This window comes from Haliotis rufescens, unplaced genomic scaffold (genome assembly GCF_023055435.1).
Source record: "Haliotis rufescens isolate VD_foot unplaced genomic scaffold, xgHalRufe1.0.p SCAF_2, whole genome shotgun sequence".
Lineage (NCBI taxonomy): Eukaryota > Metazoa > Mollusca > Gastropoda > Lepetellida > Haliotidae > Haliotis > Haliotis rufescens.
The window spans coordinates 37,103,975-37,123,297 of NW_025963890.1; the positions used below are offsets into that span (position 1 = coordinate 37,103,975).

Below are 19,323 nucleotides of genomic sequence, written 5' to 3' on the forward strand. Positions count from 1 at the left end.
ACATATTAATATTCACCAGCGAGGATCCTGAACAGACATATTAATATTCACCAGCGAGGATCCTGAACAGACATATTAATATTCACCAGCGAGGATCCTGAACAGACATATTAATATTCACCAGCGAGGATCCTGAACAGACATATTAATATTCACCAGCGAGGATCCTGAACAGACATATTAATATTCACCAGCGAGGATCCTGACAAACTGTAGCTGGTTACTCCTGTGACAAATCTAGAGTTGTTTGGGCAAACATCTTTCATATTTGCTGCAGTCTCTCTTTGGAATGAGTTACTGTTGAGCTCAAACTCCCTCCTGCTGTCAGCTTTCAAAACAAGTCTAAATACCTGAAAGTACTATCAGTGACACTTTTGTATACTCAATAAACAGTACACACTGTATGTGGCAACGTGAAACTAGTATATATATATATATATATATATCTATTGACTATGATACTGGTGGCTACTGCAAGATAGAGGCTGTTTAAACACACACACACACACAAAGAAAATTATACATGTATCAAGTTTCAATTTTAATGAAATACAAAAATATAATTTTCACACAATTATAAATGTACATAAGTGTAGTTTACTTCATATTTCCAATATAGCAAACAGTTTCTTCTTACTTGGAAAATATTAACAATATTAAAAGCCCAAACAATATTTCCATAATACATCTTTGACTAAAATGTTACCCATTAATCTACCCAATACATAAAACAACATCAATAAATACACTTGCACAAAGCACATCATTGAACTACACATCGGTAGGTTCCCTATTACAAAATTCAAATCTTCAGAATGCACTGACTGGCCTGTTTTTCATCCCTGATGTTTGGCCATCATAGGAGGAGCGTCCACTGCGAGACGTCCGACCGCTTTTCAGCCTGCTGCTGCTGCGGTCAACATGGTCAGGAGTCTGTCGTCCACCCTGTTGCTTGCAGAAGGGGGTGGGTGTACAACAGCGGGGTCCGTTTTTGAGGGAGGGGATGTGACGGAATGGTCCGGGAACCCACGGACACACGACAAAGGCCTCCTCCTGCTTGTGTGGGGAATATGCTCGGTATACCTCCCGGAAGTTCTCCATCAGTTTGTGGGAACGGATGCGGTCGGAGTAAATTCTGTCCCAGTGGTCCAAGCCAGTCTGGACGTGGGCTTGCCGTAGACTCTCGTAGTAGTCATCAATGGCCTGGGACACCTGCAACATGACGACACATGCAACATGACATGGTGAGATGCACCTCAATGTCTCACCCTTTCCCTCATATTGAGCAGGTCGTCTATAGTGACACACCCCTCAAAGTCTCACCTTTTCCCTGATATTGGGTGGGTCCTCTATAGTGACACACCCCTCAATGTCTCACCTTTTCCCTGATATTGGGTAGGTCCTCTATAGTGACACACCCCTCAATGTCTCACCTTTTCCCTGATATTGGGTAGGTCCTCTATAGTGACACACCCCTCAATGTCTCACCTTTTCCCTGATATTGGGTGGGTCCTCTATAGTGACACACCCCTCAAAGTCTCACCTTTTCCCTGATATTGAGCAGGTCGTCTATAGTGACACACCCCTCAATGTCTCACCTTTTCCCTGATATTGGGTGGGTCCTCTATAGTGACACACCCCTCAATGTCTCACCTTTTCCCTGATATTGGGTGGGTCCTCTATAGTGACACACCCCTCAATGTCTCACCTTTTCCCTGATATTGGGTGGGTCCTCTATAGTGACACACCCCTCAAAGTCTCACCTTTTCCCTGATATTGAGCAGGTCGTCTATAGTGACACACCCCTCAATGTCTCACCTTTTCCCTGATATCGGGTAGGTCCTCTATAGTGACACACCCCTCAATGTCTCACCTTTTCCCTGATATTGGGTGGGTCCTCTATAGTGACACACCCCTCAAAGTCTCACCTTTTCCCTGATATTGGGCAAGTCTTCCATGGAAGGCTTGTGATGTTTATACTTGATCTTCAGGGCAGGGAGAGGCACATTTTCCCTGATATTGAGCAGGTCCTCTATAGTGACACACCCCTCAATGTCTCACCTTTTCCCTGATATTGGGTGGGTCCTCTATAGTGACACACCCCTCAAAGTCTCACCTTTTCCCTGATATTGAGCAGGTCGTCTATAGTGACACACCCCTCAATGTCTCACCTTTTCCCTGATATTGGGCAAGTCTTCCATGGAAGGCTTGTGATGTTTATACTTGATCTTCAGGGCAGGGAGAGGCACATTTTCCCTGATATTGGGTGGGTCCTCTATAGTGACACACCCCTCAATGTCTCACCTTTTCCCTGATATTGGGCAAGTCCTCCATGGTAGGCTTGTGATGTTTATACTTGATCTTCAGGGCAGGGAGAGGCACCTTGTCCCTGTCTACCCGGAATAACGTCCACCCTTTGGACATCTGCCGACCTGCACACAGACAGACAAACTGACCTCACCAATAGCCATCCGTGTCCCTCTTTGATCCCTTCTTTTGTCTAATGCATTACAACTTATACCCCAATATAAGACAGCTCCGCGATAAATCGCAAAGAACAATGAAGAACGAAGTGTGGTTTATTTCACAATAAAACATTGTTATATCATGACATCATTTCGGGAGATTCGAACATGTGCTCGCAATTTGATGATGTCGTATATTGGACAATGTTATTTTTGAGAGTGGACGGTCTAGTGAGTTGTTCCCCGTAGATGTAGCTGGCCAACGCTGATAAACACGATGATCAGATGATCGCATCCTAAAGTGGGAGACATATGACAATCGTTATTGGGACAAAAAATACAGGTAATCGATGTGAGGATTGTGAGAAAATGATTGCTGCGCCCCTCATGGTTTATTCTCCCTGCAGTGTTTTATTGGATGATAAACAACTCCCACTCGTCATTTATTTCTTATAAAACACATGATAAGCACTTCCTGTGTAATAACACCACTTCCTGATTTATGATAACACATGCTCAATGCAAACAGAAAACAGAAACCTATGATTGTAATGTTCAAGAAATTGTGTACACAAGCCATTTAGAATGTCTACTTTATACTGTTGTTGTTGTTGTTTTGTTGTTTAACGCAACACTCAGCAACATTCCAGCTGTATGACGGCGATCTGTAAGTAATAACGTCTGGACCAGACAATCCTGTGATTGATATCATGAGCATCGAGCCACGCAATTGGGTACTTTATACTGAGAGACCTTGACCTTCAGTATCATCCAACCATGTGTGAGACCATTATTTGCTGCAGATACCAATTAGAAGTCTCTATACTATATGGGCAATGCTTATGAGTGAGTATGGGCAGCTATTCGGTAACGAAATACAAAGTTGAAATCGAATGAAATCATGAAATCGAGAGTCAAGCTGTGTGAGGCATACTAAGTCTTGTTGAATTCCAAACATAAATACTCAAATTATGGTGTACACAAATATTTTGACACCTAGGGCATACATAGTGACCCTGATCTTTTAATTTTATCCAATAATATATCCATATCATTCCCCATGGGTATATGTAAGAGTGCATATTATCCTACCCTATTTTTTATCCTGGGGATGAAATTCTCTAGTGTCAGGATGATTCTCCCTCGTGAATTTGAACCCATACCATTGTGTTTAATCCTATCCTATACGATACTCAAGAGTAGAACTTCCCCCGGGATAATATTTAGGTAGAAAATAATCATTGCTTACATATACAGTCATCCCTTGCAATAATGTCCTTCGCGGTACCCCAGATTCGGTTCAACTGTGGGGTAATCAAAGGCTCCCATAAATTTAACTATTTTCCCCACAAACGAACATCTTCACGCCATTGGAAATTGCATATCAACAAATCTGTACTGAATTACCCAAGTTAATCCTGTTGTAAAGATTGACTTGCATCATTCAGTACAGATGGTAATTGTATATATCTGTACTTGGGATTTTTATCTGTAATCTATTTAAATTAATTTCAGTTAAATTTTCACATTATTCACAGCAATCATGATAAGATTATTGACACCTTGAAACGAACTCAGTTGTCAGAGAATGGAAACAGAAGACCTTTGTATCAGGTATGAAATTCCTAACATCGACCACAAGCGTGTTATTGAGAAAACCAATTTCGGTGGTAGTGGAACTTTAAACCTGGGGCCAAACTCGGGAGGACACCATTACAAATTCTTGAGCATTGTAGGTACGTCTTTTTCTTTACTTCACCTTTGCGCCTTGACTTCTTCAGCTGCTCTGCAGTTGGTAGTTCAGGCTTTGATTGCTCGGGAGTGGTGCCCTCTGATGCCTTCACTGCTTCCATGTCCCTAACTAAACAAAACAAGAACGATGGCAGGACCATTCAACACATTAATGTTCTCTTATTAATGGACCTTCACACAGGAAAGTTAGCAGTATTCAGACAGCAACATCGGAAGCAGCACTGTAAGTGTTCGTAACTGTGCCAGGATAAACTGGGTTACAAAGCATGGGCAACAATGAAATGCCAAGGGTGACGTTGACACAGAAACAGCCAGGTCATACATTGTAACTACCCAATAATCATTTCAGTTCGCACTTCCAAGTAGCATGATCAATGTTTACCCGATGTCAACCCAACCATCCATCATCTCTCATCATTCCTAACCCATGTCATATACACCCCTCCTCACCCCTACCCATGTCACAACACCCCCCACTCACTCCTACCCCATGTCCCCACCCCCCGCCACACATTCCTACTCATGTCATATCACCCCCTTCACTCCAACTCCATGTCACATTCACCCCCAACACACACACACTCTTACCCAATGTCACATCCACCCTCCCATGTCCCATCCACCCCCTTCACTCCTACTCCATGTCACATCCACCCTCCCATGTCACATCCACCCCCTTCACACCTACTCCATGTCACATCCACCACCCCATGTCACATCCACCCCCTTCACTCCTACTCCATGTCACATCCACCCTCCCATGTCACATCCACCCCCTTCACTCTTACCCAATGTCACATCCACCCTCCCATGTCACATCCACCCCCTTCACTCCTACTCCATGTCACATCCACCCTCCCATGTCACATCCACCCCCTTCACTCTTACCCAATGTCACATCCACCCTCCCATGTCACATCCACCCCCTTCACTCCTACTCCATGTCACATCCACCCTCCCATGTCACATCCACCCCCTTCACACCTACTCCATGTCACATCCACCACTCCATGTCACATCCACCCCCTTCACACCTACTCCATGTCACATCCACCACCCCATGTCACATCCACCCCCTTCACTCTTACCCAATGTCACATCCACCCTCCCATGTCACATCCACCCCCTTCACTCCTACTCCATGTCACATCCACCCTCCCATGTCACATCCACCCCCTTCACTCTTACCCAATGTCACATCTACCCTCCCATGTCACATCCACCCCCTTCACTCCTACTCCATGTCACATCCACCCTCCCATGTCACATCCACCCCCTTCACTCTTACCCAATGTCACATCTACCCTCCCATGTCACATCCACCCCCTTCACTCCTACTCCATGTCACATCACCCCCTTCACTCCTACTCCATGTCACATCCACCCCCTTCACTCCTACTCCATGTCACATCCACCCTCCCATGTCACATCCACCCCCTTCACTCCTACCCCATGTCACATCCATCTGACTGAGGTCACCTCTACTCCCCCATCCACAGCTCACCAAGTTTGTCTCGCAAGGCTAAAATTTTGTGCACATCTGGTAGCTTGGACATTATGCTCCCTCTCTCTGCCAGCATTTTGAAAGATTCCTGTGGAAGAAATATACTGCACTAACATCTGACAAAAACACAGCAACATTGCCACAGGGTGATACAGGGGACATATGTAACAGTGTCAACACAATAACCTGCTCCAGAGGATTTGGTGTGTTCACTTAGTAGTGAAAAATGGGGGAGTTAATGTTAACTATGAAACAAGTATGTCGCATCAGCAAGCAAATGTTCATGTAGTTTCTCAGTTGAAGACACGATGCACAAAATTTAAAAACGTAGCAAGGGGCGTGATTCTGTAAAAAGATGATATATTTTTGAACTCAGTATCTAGATATGCTTGCAAAGTTTTATTCATGTAACTTCAGTAGTTTCTGAGAAAACATGTCCCCATTTAGCAAACTCATTTGAGATAGTGACCAGTAACATAAGAGTGTTAAATTTCATTTCTCTAACTAGCGAAACCAGCTAGCAAAGGTATGGTGCTGACAAATCTAGAAACATAATCAGGGAGAACCAGAATTGAAACCCACGATCATGGGTTCTGGTGTGACCAAAGGATGCAGAGCTGCACAACAAATTCAACGCCAAGATGACTGAGCCACCTGTGCCCCCAGTGGTTAAAGAGAAGAAGTAGATTGTTTGTTGTTTAACGCTACACTCAGCAATATTCCAGCTATATGACGGCTGCCTGTAAATAATCAAGTCTGGACCAGACAATCCAGTGATTGATATCATGAGCATCGATCCACGCAATTGGGATATGATGACATGCATCAACCAAGTCAGCGAGCCTGACCATCCGATCCCGTTAGTCGCCTCTTATGACAAGCATAGTCTCCTTTTACAGCAAGCATGGGTTGCTGATGACCTATTCTACCCCGGATCTTCATGCATCAAGAAATAAACATGCAGACACATATTAAGTCAGTGATTTGGTTGGTTGGTTTCTTGTTTAACGCTGCACTCAGCAATGTTCCAGCTATATGACGGCGGTCTGTAAATAATAGAGTCTGGACAAGACAATCCAGTGATTGATATCATGAGCATCGATCCACGCAATTGGGTTTTCTTGAATATTTTTGCAACATTATATTTATAAAAATCATAATACAAGTGACGATAAGAACATCCTAACTAAATGCCCAGTGTATTACGCACTGACACCACGATAAATTGTCTCAACACAGGGTCAAACTTACAATTCCAAAATGGCAACAACAACAGTATTGAAGTTGTACCAAATATGAGAATGTAGACAAGTAAATGTAAGACTCGTTATTTGACATGCAAGATCGATACTGAATATAACTTTTGACAAGCGTAAAAGCAGATGTGGCTTAGAAACGATAATGATCAAACAAATACGAACATGTTGACTATATGAAATTGAGGAGATACACTATTGGCATGGATGACTGAGTGCTGGCCATGACATGCTTATGTGCCCTTCAGGAAAGAAAAAATAAAGGGTAAGCTTCAGTACCCCTGCAAAAGTAGATGGATGAAGGAGTACGAGTGAGCCATGACATGGTGAAATGTGATGTAAATGTAACCCACCCTCAGGTCTGTGTTGAAGTTGACCTCGTGCTGGGGGGCGGCCTGGGGGGCGGCCTGGAACTTGCTGAATACTCCCGACCAACCAACCTTCTGTGGTTCTATGTACATGGTGACCTTCACCTCCGGGATATCCTGAGCTGACAAAGGCCCAGCACTGGGGATACAGATAGGGGACTGCATCGCCATTTGCTTCATATGACTCATCTGTGTTGCAATTTGGGTTGAGTCACTGCTGGCTGCTGGTGCTGTTGTTGCTGGTGCTGCAGCAGGCACAGGCTGTTCCCCAGCCTTCCGATGTGACCGGATCGCCCTCCTGACTGCCCTCCTCCCCCCTTCCTTGACCACCAGCTGCAGCGGCTGAGCGTATGGAGAGTCCTGCTGCTTCATGTTCTTGTGCATCTTCTTCATCTCGATGGCCAGCTGGCGATCGGTCAGCCCAATAAGCCTGGCCCCAGCTGTGTAGTGGCTCAACACGTGGGGCTGGTTGACGCGAGTTTGTTGTGCCTTCTGAATGTTCTCTATGGTGCGCTTCAGGTGAAAGTCTGTGATGGCAGAGTAGAACAGACGCTGGCGCTTGGTGAAGGCCATCCTACGTTCTTGATGTTCATCGCCACCTGTAACACACACACATATATACTATAAATCTTGGAATCAATGCGTCTCCAAATCTCTCCCCTTGTTAAAAATGCAACTCGATTACAGTGCGATTCCCCCACCCCATTGGAATGATACATATTCTTACCTTAATCCAATCATAGACAAATAGCACTGCTTATCAGTGCTGAGTAGAGCACTTCTGTAAAAACAATACACAGTGTTTTCCTAAAAACAACACACAGTTCCTTTGTTTATTCTATTGACTGGCATTAAGGAAGTTCAAAGGCAATAAAATAATTGAACCAACAACAGTTCACCTATTGGTATGCAGAGAAGGTGTCAACAAACTTGAAGGCAGATGACAAGACAAAGGCTGTATATCTGAAGAGTACGATGAAGCCTATCATTGCACGTTGGGTTGTGACAGCCTTCGACGAAGAGTTGTGTGGGTGGTGTTTGTCTGGACTGCGGGTGTGTTCTATGATGCCTAGTTTGACACAAGTGGGTAGAATTCTCGACCCCAGAAGTGATAACTCACTGGAGGACAATTGTGCTCAATAATTGGTTTGTGTTTATATTCAAGTTGGTAAGTGTGCAGTGAGGCCGTCTTATTGTCGATAGTCATTTTGGAAACATAAATGCGAAGTTCCATTAATGTGAACAAAGACTACTCACATTTTATGCATTTAATTCACGCTCACATTTAGTTCAAGATTTACAGTATTAAATGAATTATCTGTCTCCTAGTGCCATGACAATCAAGCAATGCCCAGGGTACTGGTAAAAAAAAGTGAACTTTGTACTACAACTCCTGTAAGTTGTTAGAGTATGCGAGTTACGATACTCGTAGTTCTGAGGTCGCTTTGTGGTATGAGGCCCTGGTTCTTTTCCACTATTACTCAATACAAACCTTGCCCTGTTCTTTTGTTACCATGACAACTCTGGGCATGATGAACCGTTCCATGACAACTCACAGCATCCTGGTTTTCACATTTCTTTGACAACTCATGACCCCATTGCCTGTTTTACTGACAATTCATGATGCCATTGCCTGTTTTACTGACAATTCATGATGCCATTGCCTGTTTTACTGACAACTCATGACCCCATTACCTGTTTTACTGACAACTCATGACCCTATTGCCTGTTTTCCCTGACAACTCATGACCCCATTGCCTGTTTTACTGACAACTCATGACCCCGTTGCCTGTTTTACCGACAACTCATGACCCCATTACCTGTTGAACTGACAACTCATGACCCCATTGCCTGTTTAACTGACAACTCATGACCCCATTGCCTGTTTTACTGACAACTCATGACCCCAACTGTCTTACTGACAACTCATGACCCGATTGCCTGTTTTACTGACAACTCACTTCCTCCCTGTTGTTGTTGTTCTGTTCTTGTTACAAGGACAATTCAATTCCTCCCTGGTCCTGTTCCCCTGTCAATAGGACAACTCACTTCCTACCTGGTCATGTTTCCGTTACTAGGACAACTCACTACATCCTGGTCTTGTTCCCCTGTCAATAGAACAACTCACTACATCCTGGTCTTGTTCCCCTGTTACCAGGACAACTCACTACATCCTGGTCTTGTTCCCCTTTCAATAGGACAACTCACTACATCCTGGTCCTGTTCCCCTGTTACTAGGACAACTCACTACTCACTACAGTACTAACAGGATCGGGTGGTCGCTGACTTGGTTGATAGCTGTCATCAATCCCAATTGCGTGGATCGATGCTCATGATATCAACCACTAGATTGTCTGTTTCAGACTTAATTATTTACAGACCGCCGTTATATAGCTGGAATACTGCTGAGTGCGGCGTTAAACAACCAACCAACCAACCAACCAACACAACAGTACTAATATGATATGGCAAGTACTTGCTGTAAGGGAGTTCACACTCATCAGAAAGTGGAATGTATGATATCTATCTCTTGGTTCCAGAGAAAAAGTTGTTTAAAGCAATATTGCCAAATTACCCCTATTTGTAAGGGTAAAACGATACACCGATATTCCGATGCATCGCGATACTTGACCCACGATACGATATACGATAAACGTAGGCCCATTTATCGATACGCCACAATACGGAACGCAAATCTAAATTACAGCGTTTCCTCGCTATTGTGCCTTTCAATAAACCGCTAACTTTGTTATAGCGTGTGGTAACGCATGGCTCCCAAAAACGTACTTACATTTTTAATAAGCTCAGGTTTTACACCGACAGATGTATTTCCCCATCACAAAAAACATTATCAGCTGATCCCCGCAAGCACACAACAATGGAAATACGTGTCAGCAAATACGAACTGAAGTACGCAATTCAATACCATTATCATTCTATCTTGTTATTAAAATGTGTTCATTGTATATCTGGACTTGTGTTTGTAATATATTTTAATAGTTTTTTTCAAAATTTCATTTAATATTGTTTTCATTAAGTTATGTGACATCGTGTGTGAAGAGATACAGCAACCACGGTCAGATTACCGCTTTTGACGCATTGAAACGAACTTTAGTTGCTAGAGATTGGACATATTTTAAAAATGCCATACTTTGACTCGTTAAAAGTCATATTTGTGGCAATTTGGCTAATATATGTCAACAAAACGTTTTCGCAATCGAAATACATGTAGCACGGGAAGTCCTTAGGGTGACTGGTCAAATTGTTCCATACGTAAAAATATCCTGCAACAGCAATCACCAGTACCAATATGCTACACTTGTGGTTCTTATAATTTTAAATATATATATAGTAAAAGCTGAAACTAAGGTAACACGATATTGGAATATATTATTCCTGATAAAACAATAATTTCAGATACAATTTCTTCGACCATTGCATCAAAATTCTTTGACGTTGTATCACTGGTGGAGCACATTAATTATTTTCTGTTGTTTGAACTTTGAATTGTTTTTAAGGAAAGTTAGAGAAAGTTCCACTTTGAAGCTGAACAACTTCAGTAGTCTTGTTATTATAAAATAATTTTGACTGTGCCAAAATCATGAAAGGTTCAATCTTGACATGCTTTAAGTCTTGTTTTTTTATCATTGCGTATCGAGATACGTATCGTATCGTGACCAGAATATCGAGATGCGTATCGTATCGTGACCTTCCTGTATCGTTGCAGCCCTACCCATTTGGCCCCACCAGCTAATAATAACACCTCACTCTATCAATTAAGAACAAAAAATAGGGAAAGGGTTTTAGAAATTGATACTTGTTCAATCTGATTTGTAGGCCTTATTGTAAAATCACTCACGTACCTGGTCCTGTTCCCCTGTTACTATGACAACTCACTAAGTACTGGTCCTGTTTCCCAGTTACTGTGATAACACACTATGTCCCTGGTCCCACTGTTACTAGGACAACTCAGTACATCCCTAATCATGTTCCATCTTTACTTTGACAACTCACCAGTTTCTTCGTCACCTTGGTGACTGATGTGAAAAAGGAACTCATCAAAATCTATTTCTCCATTGCCATCCTTGTCGAGGTTGCGCAGCACATCCTCCACCTCATGCCTTGTGATCTCACTGTCAACGCGACGCAGACCCTCATACAGACTGTCAGCATTCAGGGTCCCTGTATGACTAGAATCCAGCATGTCGAATACCTACAGGACAACAGAAGGATATCAACTTCTGTCTGCAGACATCTATCAGTGGGAAACAACTCACCTTTTTGAATGCACAGACAAGTCGTGTCCTTTAACGCTATGGTATGGGAAACAAACGACCACTTTAAATTCACTGCTTGAATACATTCCTGTTGGAGACAACTCACCTCCTTGAATGCACTGACATGGGAGATAACTCACCTACTTGCATGCACATGCTCCTCACAGCGATTGTACGTTCCCGGAGCTCTCTATACTATCGCTGCCACCAGTCAAAACTCCCCACTGTGAATAGGTGGCCACAACCATGCTTGGAGTTGAACTCGCAACCGAATGACCGTTATGTTTACAAACAAGTGACGACTGTCGTGACGCCGAATACACTTATCGCTGCTAAAATACTTTCTTCGTTTGTCATTTTGAATTTCTGTTTCATTAAAACTATCGTGTTATTGATATAGTAAGAATGTAAGGGAGAAATTGGTTGATTTTCCGTTAGTCTGCAATCTCGAACCAATCTGATTACGAAAACAACAAAGTAAATTCATTTGGAAAATATGGTCAGTCGTAAACCTTTTCAAATTGAAATATGATGGCCTTCCCAAAGACATAAACAAAAGTATAAACATTACTACATATGGGGTTGGAGGGCAAATTTCAAGATTCTTGTAATGGCCGCGCCCACACTGGTGGCAGCGATGTTACCGAGAGTGTAACGAAGGTGTCACGCGCTGGGAAGGAGCTTGTTGCATGCACTGACAAGGGAGACAACTCACCTCCTAGAATGAACAAGCTCCTTCCCAGTGTGTGACACCTTCGTTACACTCTCGGTAACATCGCTGCCACCAGTGTGGGCGCGGCCATTTCAAGAATCTTGAAATTTGCCCTCCAACCCCATATGTAGTAACGTTTATACTTTTGTTTATGTCTTTGGGAATGCAATCATATTTCAATTTGAAAAGGTTTACGACTGACCATGTTTTCCAGATGAATTTACTTTGTTGTTTTGATAATCAGATTGGTTCGAGATTGCAGACTAACGGAAAATCAACCAACTTCTCCCTTACATTCTTACTATATCAATAACACGATAGTTTTAATGTAACAGAAATTCAAATTGACAAACGAAGAAAGTAATTTAGCAGCAATAAGTGTATTCGGCGTCACGACAGTCGTCACTTGTTTGTAAACATAAAGGTCATTCGGTTGCGAGTTCAACTCCAAGCATGGTTGTGGCCACCTATTCACAGTGGGGAGTTTTGACTGGTGGCAGCGATAGTATAGAGAGCTCAGGAAACGTACTATCGCTGTGAGGAGCTTGTTGAATGAACTGACATGGGAGACAACTCACCTCCTTGAATGCACTGACAAGGAAGCAACTCACCTACAGTCCGTTTGACTCCAAATGAGAACGATGAATTGCAAAATAACTCGAAATCCAGAAAAGTGTATGAAACATCAATACGGTACTTGACCTTGAATACCCTGTACCCAACAAAATCTGAATTTTGTTTATTTTAAGACCCATGACGGATGAAGTTCTTTAAGAAACTATCATGTAATTTTGTATAGAAATGTGTACATGACACGTAGGGGGACAAACCGTGGAAGGCACAGCGCAAGCACGCATGCATTGCACAAGCACGCATGCACTGCACGTTCTGTGGTAGGGGAAATGACAGAGCGTTAGAGGGGCCGTCTCATGATAATTTCAGTCGCAATCTGACTCGCTCATGCCATTGATCTCGTCGTCGGAACTGCTGGTGCCTGAACCGACTGCCACTATTATAGGTTGGACTGTTGCTGGCCGTAGTCCATCTCGTGACCAATAACATGGCTCTATCTCGTCAACGACTGGGGCCACACAACACCTCCATGTTTCTTCTGTTACCCGACCAAGGGATTCCTTTACGAGTTGTTCAACGTCTCGTAATTTGAACGTTGTGTTCGATCGTCCAACGTCACCCTTGACGATGCCCCATACCAACTCGATTGGATACAGGTCGCAGTGATAAGGTGGCAGTTGTAAGACAGCGTGACCCTGACCCTTGATGTAACTGTCAACTTTATACACGGGGTCAGGTTTCATAGTTTTGATGATTTCATAGAGCTGTGGTTTCGTCGCTCGAGAAGGAAAGGTAATGTTCCTCCGTTGCAGCCAAGTAACCATGTCTCCTTTACGGTTATTAGAGATTGGAGTCTTGCTTTCTGGATCCTGCACACTATGATACAGTGCATTGTCCATGACAATGAGAGACTTGGTAGGCAAAGCAGGGACTAATTTATCTTTCACCCACTCCAGAAATACATTGCCGTTTATTTCTGTGTGGTAGTCCCTGTTGTCTTTGGCCTTGGCTCTAAAGACGAGGTTACAGTCTGGGAGAAAACCCTGACTATCAGAACCAGCATGGAGAACTATGAGTCTTTCACCCTTTCCCATTGGTAACATTCTACCAGACTCCTTACAGTCACCACTGGGTACCCACTGACTGCTGGCTGTGTGTGACGCATTTACCCATGTCTCATCTAAGAAGACGGGCTCATATCCTTCTTCACGTTTCTGCTTGATGGTACGAAGGTAATGATTTCGGAGACGAACAATGTCAGACCGTTCACACAACACAGCCCTATTTTCTCCAGTTATCTTTTTGTATTTGTAACCAAATGTATGCAACAGCTGCCATAGTTTGTACTTTGTAACACGTAAATCATGGTCAGTTTCAAGGTGTTTCTTCAAAATTCTTAGGGACAGGTACTTATTTTCTGAGTGCAGTTTAACAATTGCACGTCTGACTTGATCCCTCTGAAAACTGTCTAATTTATCAACCTTGCGTGGTTTTTACATGTTCCCTACCTCCTTGGCCTGACTATTTGTATCTCGTCGACTATCAACATTTTTAAGTTTCTGAGGGGACATACCAAGAGCTTTTGATGCTCGTTTCAAGAATTTATTAATTGCATAAAAAGGCTTTGCTCTTTCTGCTCCACTTCTAAAGAAATCATACACATTCAACATCAGCTGTTTAACATCTGCTGAGTAGCGCATCTTGTCATTGAATGAACACGGTCACTGTGTAGCACGTGCAGACCGTGCTTGCGCTGTTCCTTCCACGGTTTGTCCCCCTACGTGTCATGTACACATTTCTATACAAAATTACATGATAGTTTCTTAAAGAACTTCATCCGTCATTGGTCTTAAATTAAACAAAATTCAGATTTTGTTGGGTACAGGGTATTCATGGTCAAGTACCGTATTGATGTTTCATACACTTTTCTGGATTTCGAGTTATTTTGCAATTCATCGTTCTCATTTGGAGTCAAACGGACTGTACTTGAATGCACTGACATGGGAGACAACTCACCTCCTTGAATGCACTGACATGGGATATAACTCACTTGAATGCACTGACAAGGGAGACCAATCACCTCCTTGAATGCATTGACATGGGAGACCACTCACCTCCTTGAATGTACTGACATGGGAGACAACTCACCTCATTGAATGCACTGACATGGGAGACAACTCACCTCCTTGAATGTACTGACATGAGAGACAACTCACCTCCTTGAATGTACTGACATGGGAGACAACTCACCTCATTGAATGCACTGACAGGGAGACAACTCACCTCCTTGAATGCACTGACTTGGTTGTCACTGAGCTCCTCGTACCAGTCTGGTCCATGCTCGTCACCAACTGACTTTCGACTGGCTGAAAGTAAATATAGACATAAAAAAAAATGTCCCAGGGAACTCTCACTGGGTACATTCATATTGTGCTGGAAGAGAAATATGGTCATGAATCTTTCAGAAATCTTCAAGTGAGGACAGTCTGTTAAATGGTTGTGTGGAGCAGTTTGTGTAATGAGCACGTACATTATGACCCAAATGATACTTTTCAAGTCCTTGGTAACCAAAACCTGTTCAGTTAAGTATACCCTCAATTGGAAAAGCAGCTTCAGTTTTGCAACATCGTCAATGATAGCCAAGGATGAGAGCAGCTGATGGTGCCTACAAGCAAACTCATTAACATTACTATCCACAAGTTTCAGCTCATCATAAATGCCATGATTATTTGAACCCTATTGTAGAGCTACAGATCCTTTTTGTTTTATGAGAGGAAACAGATTTTAAAGTTTGTTGTTTTACTGACTTTGTTCACTGGGACAAACATGAATCCCATTGTGATGCTCCAGGTTATATAAATATTGCAGAGCCATTAACCTTCAAGGTTTTCAAGGTATGGAGGCCATTTTGAATTTTACAAAAATCTAAAATCAGACTTCTTATAATGTACCAGATAACCCCATAACTACAGCCTCCTCCTCCTCACTGACAACAAGACACCCACTCAATGTGCCCCACCCAGACATGACTTTGTCCACCACCTCCACCAAGTCCACCCTCACAACCACCTCAGCCCTGACAATCACCTGCACCACGTCCACCCTCACAACCACCTCTGCCCTGACAACCACCTGCACCATGTCCACCCTCACAACCACCTCCGCCCTGACAACCACCTGCACCACCTCCGCCCTGACAACCACCTCCGCCCTGACAACCATCTGCACCACCTCCGCCCTGACAACAACCTGCACCACGTCCACCCTCACAACCACCTCCGCCCTGACAACCACCTGCACCATGTCCACCCTCACAACCACCTCTGCCTTGACAACCACCTGCACCACGTCCACCCTCACAACCACCTCTGCCCTGACAACCACCTGCACCATGTCCACCCTCACAACCACCTCCGCCCTGACAACCACCTGCACCACGTCCACCCTCACAACCACCTCCGCCCTGACAACCACCTGCACCACGTCCACCCTCACAACCACCTCTGCCCTGACAACCACCTGCACCATGTCCACCCTCACAACCACCTCTGCCTTGACAACCACCTGCACCACGTCCACCCTCACAACCACCTGCACCACGTCCACCCTCACAACCACCTCTGCCCTGACAACCACCTGCACCACGTCCACCCTCACAACCACCTCTGCCTTGACAACCACCTGCATCACGTCCACCCTCACAACCACCTCTGCCCTGACAACCACCTGCACCACGTCCACCCTCACAACCACCTCTGCCCTGACAACCACCTGCACCACGTCCACCCTGACAACCACGTCCACCCTGACAACCACCTGCACCACGTCCACCCTCACAACCACCTCCGCCCTGACAACCACCTGCATCACGTCCACCCTCACAACCATCTGCACCACCTCTGCCTTGACAACCATCTGCACCACCTCTGCCCTGACAACAACCTGCACCAACTCCACTCTGACAACCACCTGCACTACCTCTCTAACGTCCATTAGACCCATCCATATTTCCACCCTCCTTCTTGACAACCACCTCCTTCCTGACAAACATCACCTGACAAGCATCCCATCCCTGACAACCATAACGTCCATATGTCTCCCCCTAACAACCATCCCTCTCTCACCTGTCTTCTCGAGGCTTGAGGTGGAGACCTGTCTAGAGGTAACCTTGGACGAAGGGGATTTGTCCTCATCACTGGTGAGCTCATATGTAGACTGAAACACCAACAGCATATTAGTTGATAGCAAATCATCAAGAGTAATTTTATTCAGAATATTTGGCAATTTAAAAAAACCCAACCTTTATGGTGCATCAAGTATTAATGTGCAAATAAAATATATTCTCCTTGGGTATTTGTCTGTGTGGAGTATATATCCTGTGACTAAAGTTTCTATGGAAACAAATACATATCCAAACAGTTCAAAAGTTTAAAGTTTGATAAAAATCCAAGATGAAACAGTTTGGTCAAGATCTTTTTTGTGTTGCATCGCCAACATTGTGGAACAGACTACCAACCCTCTTAAGAATTTAGATCCATGCTCAAAACCCATCCATTCCAACTTTCATATTTGTCCATATTTCCCATCAATTATCAGTCTCTCCTTTCTATATAGGCATCATACATTGGTACATTGTACTGCTTTGAGCATGCTTCAACGGATAGATTATAGCGCATCACAGTTTTAAGATGAATGCATAGTGTGTCTATGCATCTCTGTCTTGTGGAAAATAGTAGTGATGTAAAATGTAGTAAAATGTACCGTATTCCACGTAAAAAGCCCAGGGTGCTCTCAAAATTAGAAATAGAGGGCTCTTATTAGAATATTATTTTCTCTTATTAGAATATTATTTTGGTGGAAAAAAAACAGAGTTGAAAGATAAATTTTATGGTTTATGCTGACATCCTGAAGTGTGCATGTACGACATATATTTTTCCAGAATTTAATTGCCCATAAATAAGGGTATTAACACATGTCATATTATACGCGAATAAATAAGTCTTGTGTACATTGATCAATCGGAAGAGGTGCTAATTGGGATTGTTCACTAGCCAATATATTAGCAAATATTGCTGTTGCCGCTTATTAGAGCGTGGTACTTATTACGTCGAATATGGTAGTCCCATTTACACGGGTGATCTCTTTATGGCTTAATGACTTAATACACATCAGACGAATTGGCAGCCCCAGCCAGTTGAATTCCAGTTGTTTAAAAACACCTCTTTTCTCTGCTATAACACAAACTTTATGATGCACATGAACTTAACAAATAACAACTTCCTAATTACATACAGACAATGTCTCAGTTTCAATATCTAGTCACCAGGCAATTTGGCAGAGTCCTCTTTACAATGTTTAAGGAAATGTCATTCTATGCATGGCTGGTAAGGAGTTGTCTGCTCAAATGTTGAAAAAATAAATAAAAACATAATCATGATAATGCTGTCTGAAAGAAAACATGCTCATTTTCAAAATAACTTTGTTTGTATTTTTCATGAATATTTACCTCGAAAGTTCATATGAATAAAAATTAACCAAGACATCAAATTACATAGCTTTCTGCATCGATGATGTTGGTAGGCATATTAAAATTTAAAAAAAAATCATTTGGCCTAACTGAAACAATTGAAGTGATTAGAGATGAGTTTTAATGAAAGATAATTTGAAAAAAATCCTCAATATATCCATATGAGTAGCTAGTCTGCCAGTCCCATTTAATAGAATGACATTGAGATGTAACATGTAACAAATATATATGCCTGTGGAATATTGTAATGACCTTCGATGTATTAGTATTTATGCTGCATCAACAACACATTAACAACACCTGCTTTCATTTGGTCATTTATTTTTACTATCCAATAGTTATTCTGCTGTCATTTTTTCAGGGAAAATGTTTTTTCAGAAAATAAAAGCCCTGGGATAACCTGTTTTTACTAATTTTCAGGGTCTGTATATTTTCCTTCACACAGAAGTATACATGTAAAAGAATTTCTCCTTTATTATTATTTGATATTAATTCACCTGTTCAGAGTTCCTGAATTATAGCATCTTCCCGAAGCATGATCAGAATATAGAAATGTTTAAATTTGTCATTTGTTAATCAAAAAAATATTTTTTTTGTTAAATATTTAACGCTTCAGTAGGTCTGGCCTACGAAAACAAACGTTAGAAAGTACCCTTTTGAGTTTGGGAGTTATTTTCTTCAGAAGAGATGTGGCATCATTGGGCTCTTTCTGCGCAACAGAAGATGACGACCTGTCTTTGTCGCCTTTTTTCTTCATCGCGGAGTCACTACACCAGGCTAACTGTCGACATCTAAAAGTGTAAATTTCTCATCAAGTCACCAGTTGACATGACAGCGACCGATCCAGTCCACTCACTCTACGCACGTGGGTAAGTTTACATCTGTGACG

The 19,323-nt window shown here is 42.9% G+C and overlaps 1 protein-coding gene across 1 annotated transcript; it reads right to left on the reverse strand.

Annotated features, from left to right (window-relative positions):
- Positions 1–528: 528 nt before the first annotated feature.
- Positions 529–19,314, reverse strand: LOC124111781. Its single transcript, XM_048399896.1, has 9 exons — positions 19,087–19,314; positions 17,032–17,122; positions 15,191–15,273; positions 11,360–11,558; positions 7,331–7,944; positions 5,722–5,809; positions 4,225–4,326; positions 2,305–2,432; positions 529–1,212 (listed from the first exon to the last, which is right to left on the reverse strand). The coding sequence occupies exons 1-9, from the start codon at positions 19,189–19,191 to the stop codon at positions 811–813; spliced, it is 1,812 nt and encodes a 603-aa protein (XP_048255853.1). The 5' UTR covers positions 19,192–19,314; the 3' UTR covers positions 529–810.
- Between the last annotated feature and the right edge of the window lie 9 nt (positions 19,315–19,323).

Coding starts and splice junctions, on each gene's coding strand:
- LOC124111781 (XM_048399896.1), bottom strand. CDS start 19,191: ATGAAGAAAAAAGGCGACAAAGACAGGTCGTCATCTTCTGTTGCGCAG. Junction 15,274..17,031: donor CTCAAGCCTCGAGAAGACAG/GTGAGAGAGGGA, acceptor ATTTACTTTCAG/CCAGTCGAAAGTCAGTTGGT. Junction 4,327..5,721: donor AGCCTTGCGAGACAAACTTG/GTGAGCTGTGGA, acceptor TGTTTTGTTTAG/TTAGGGACATGGAAGCAGTG.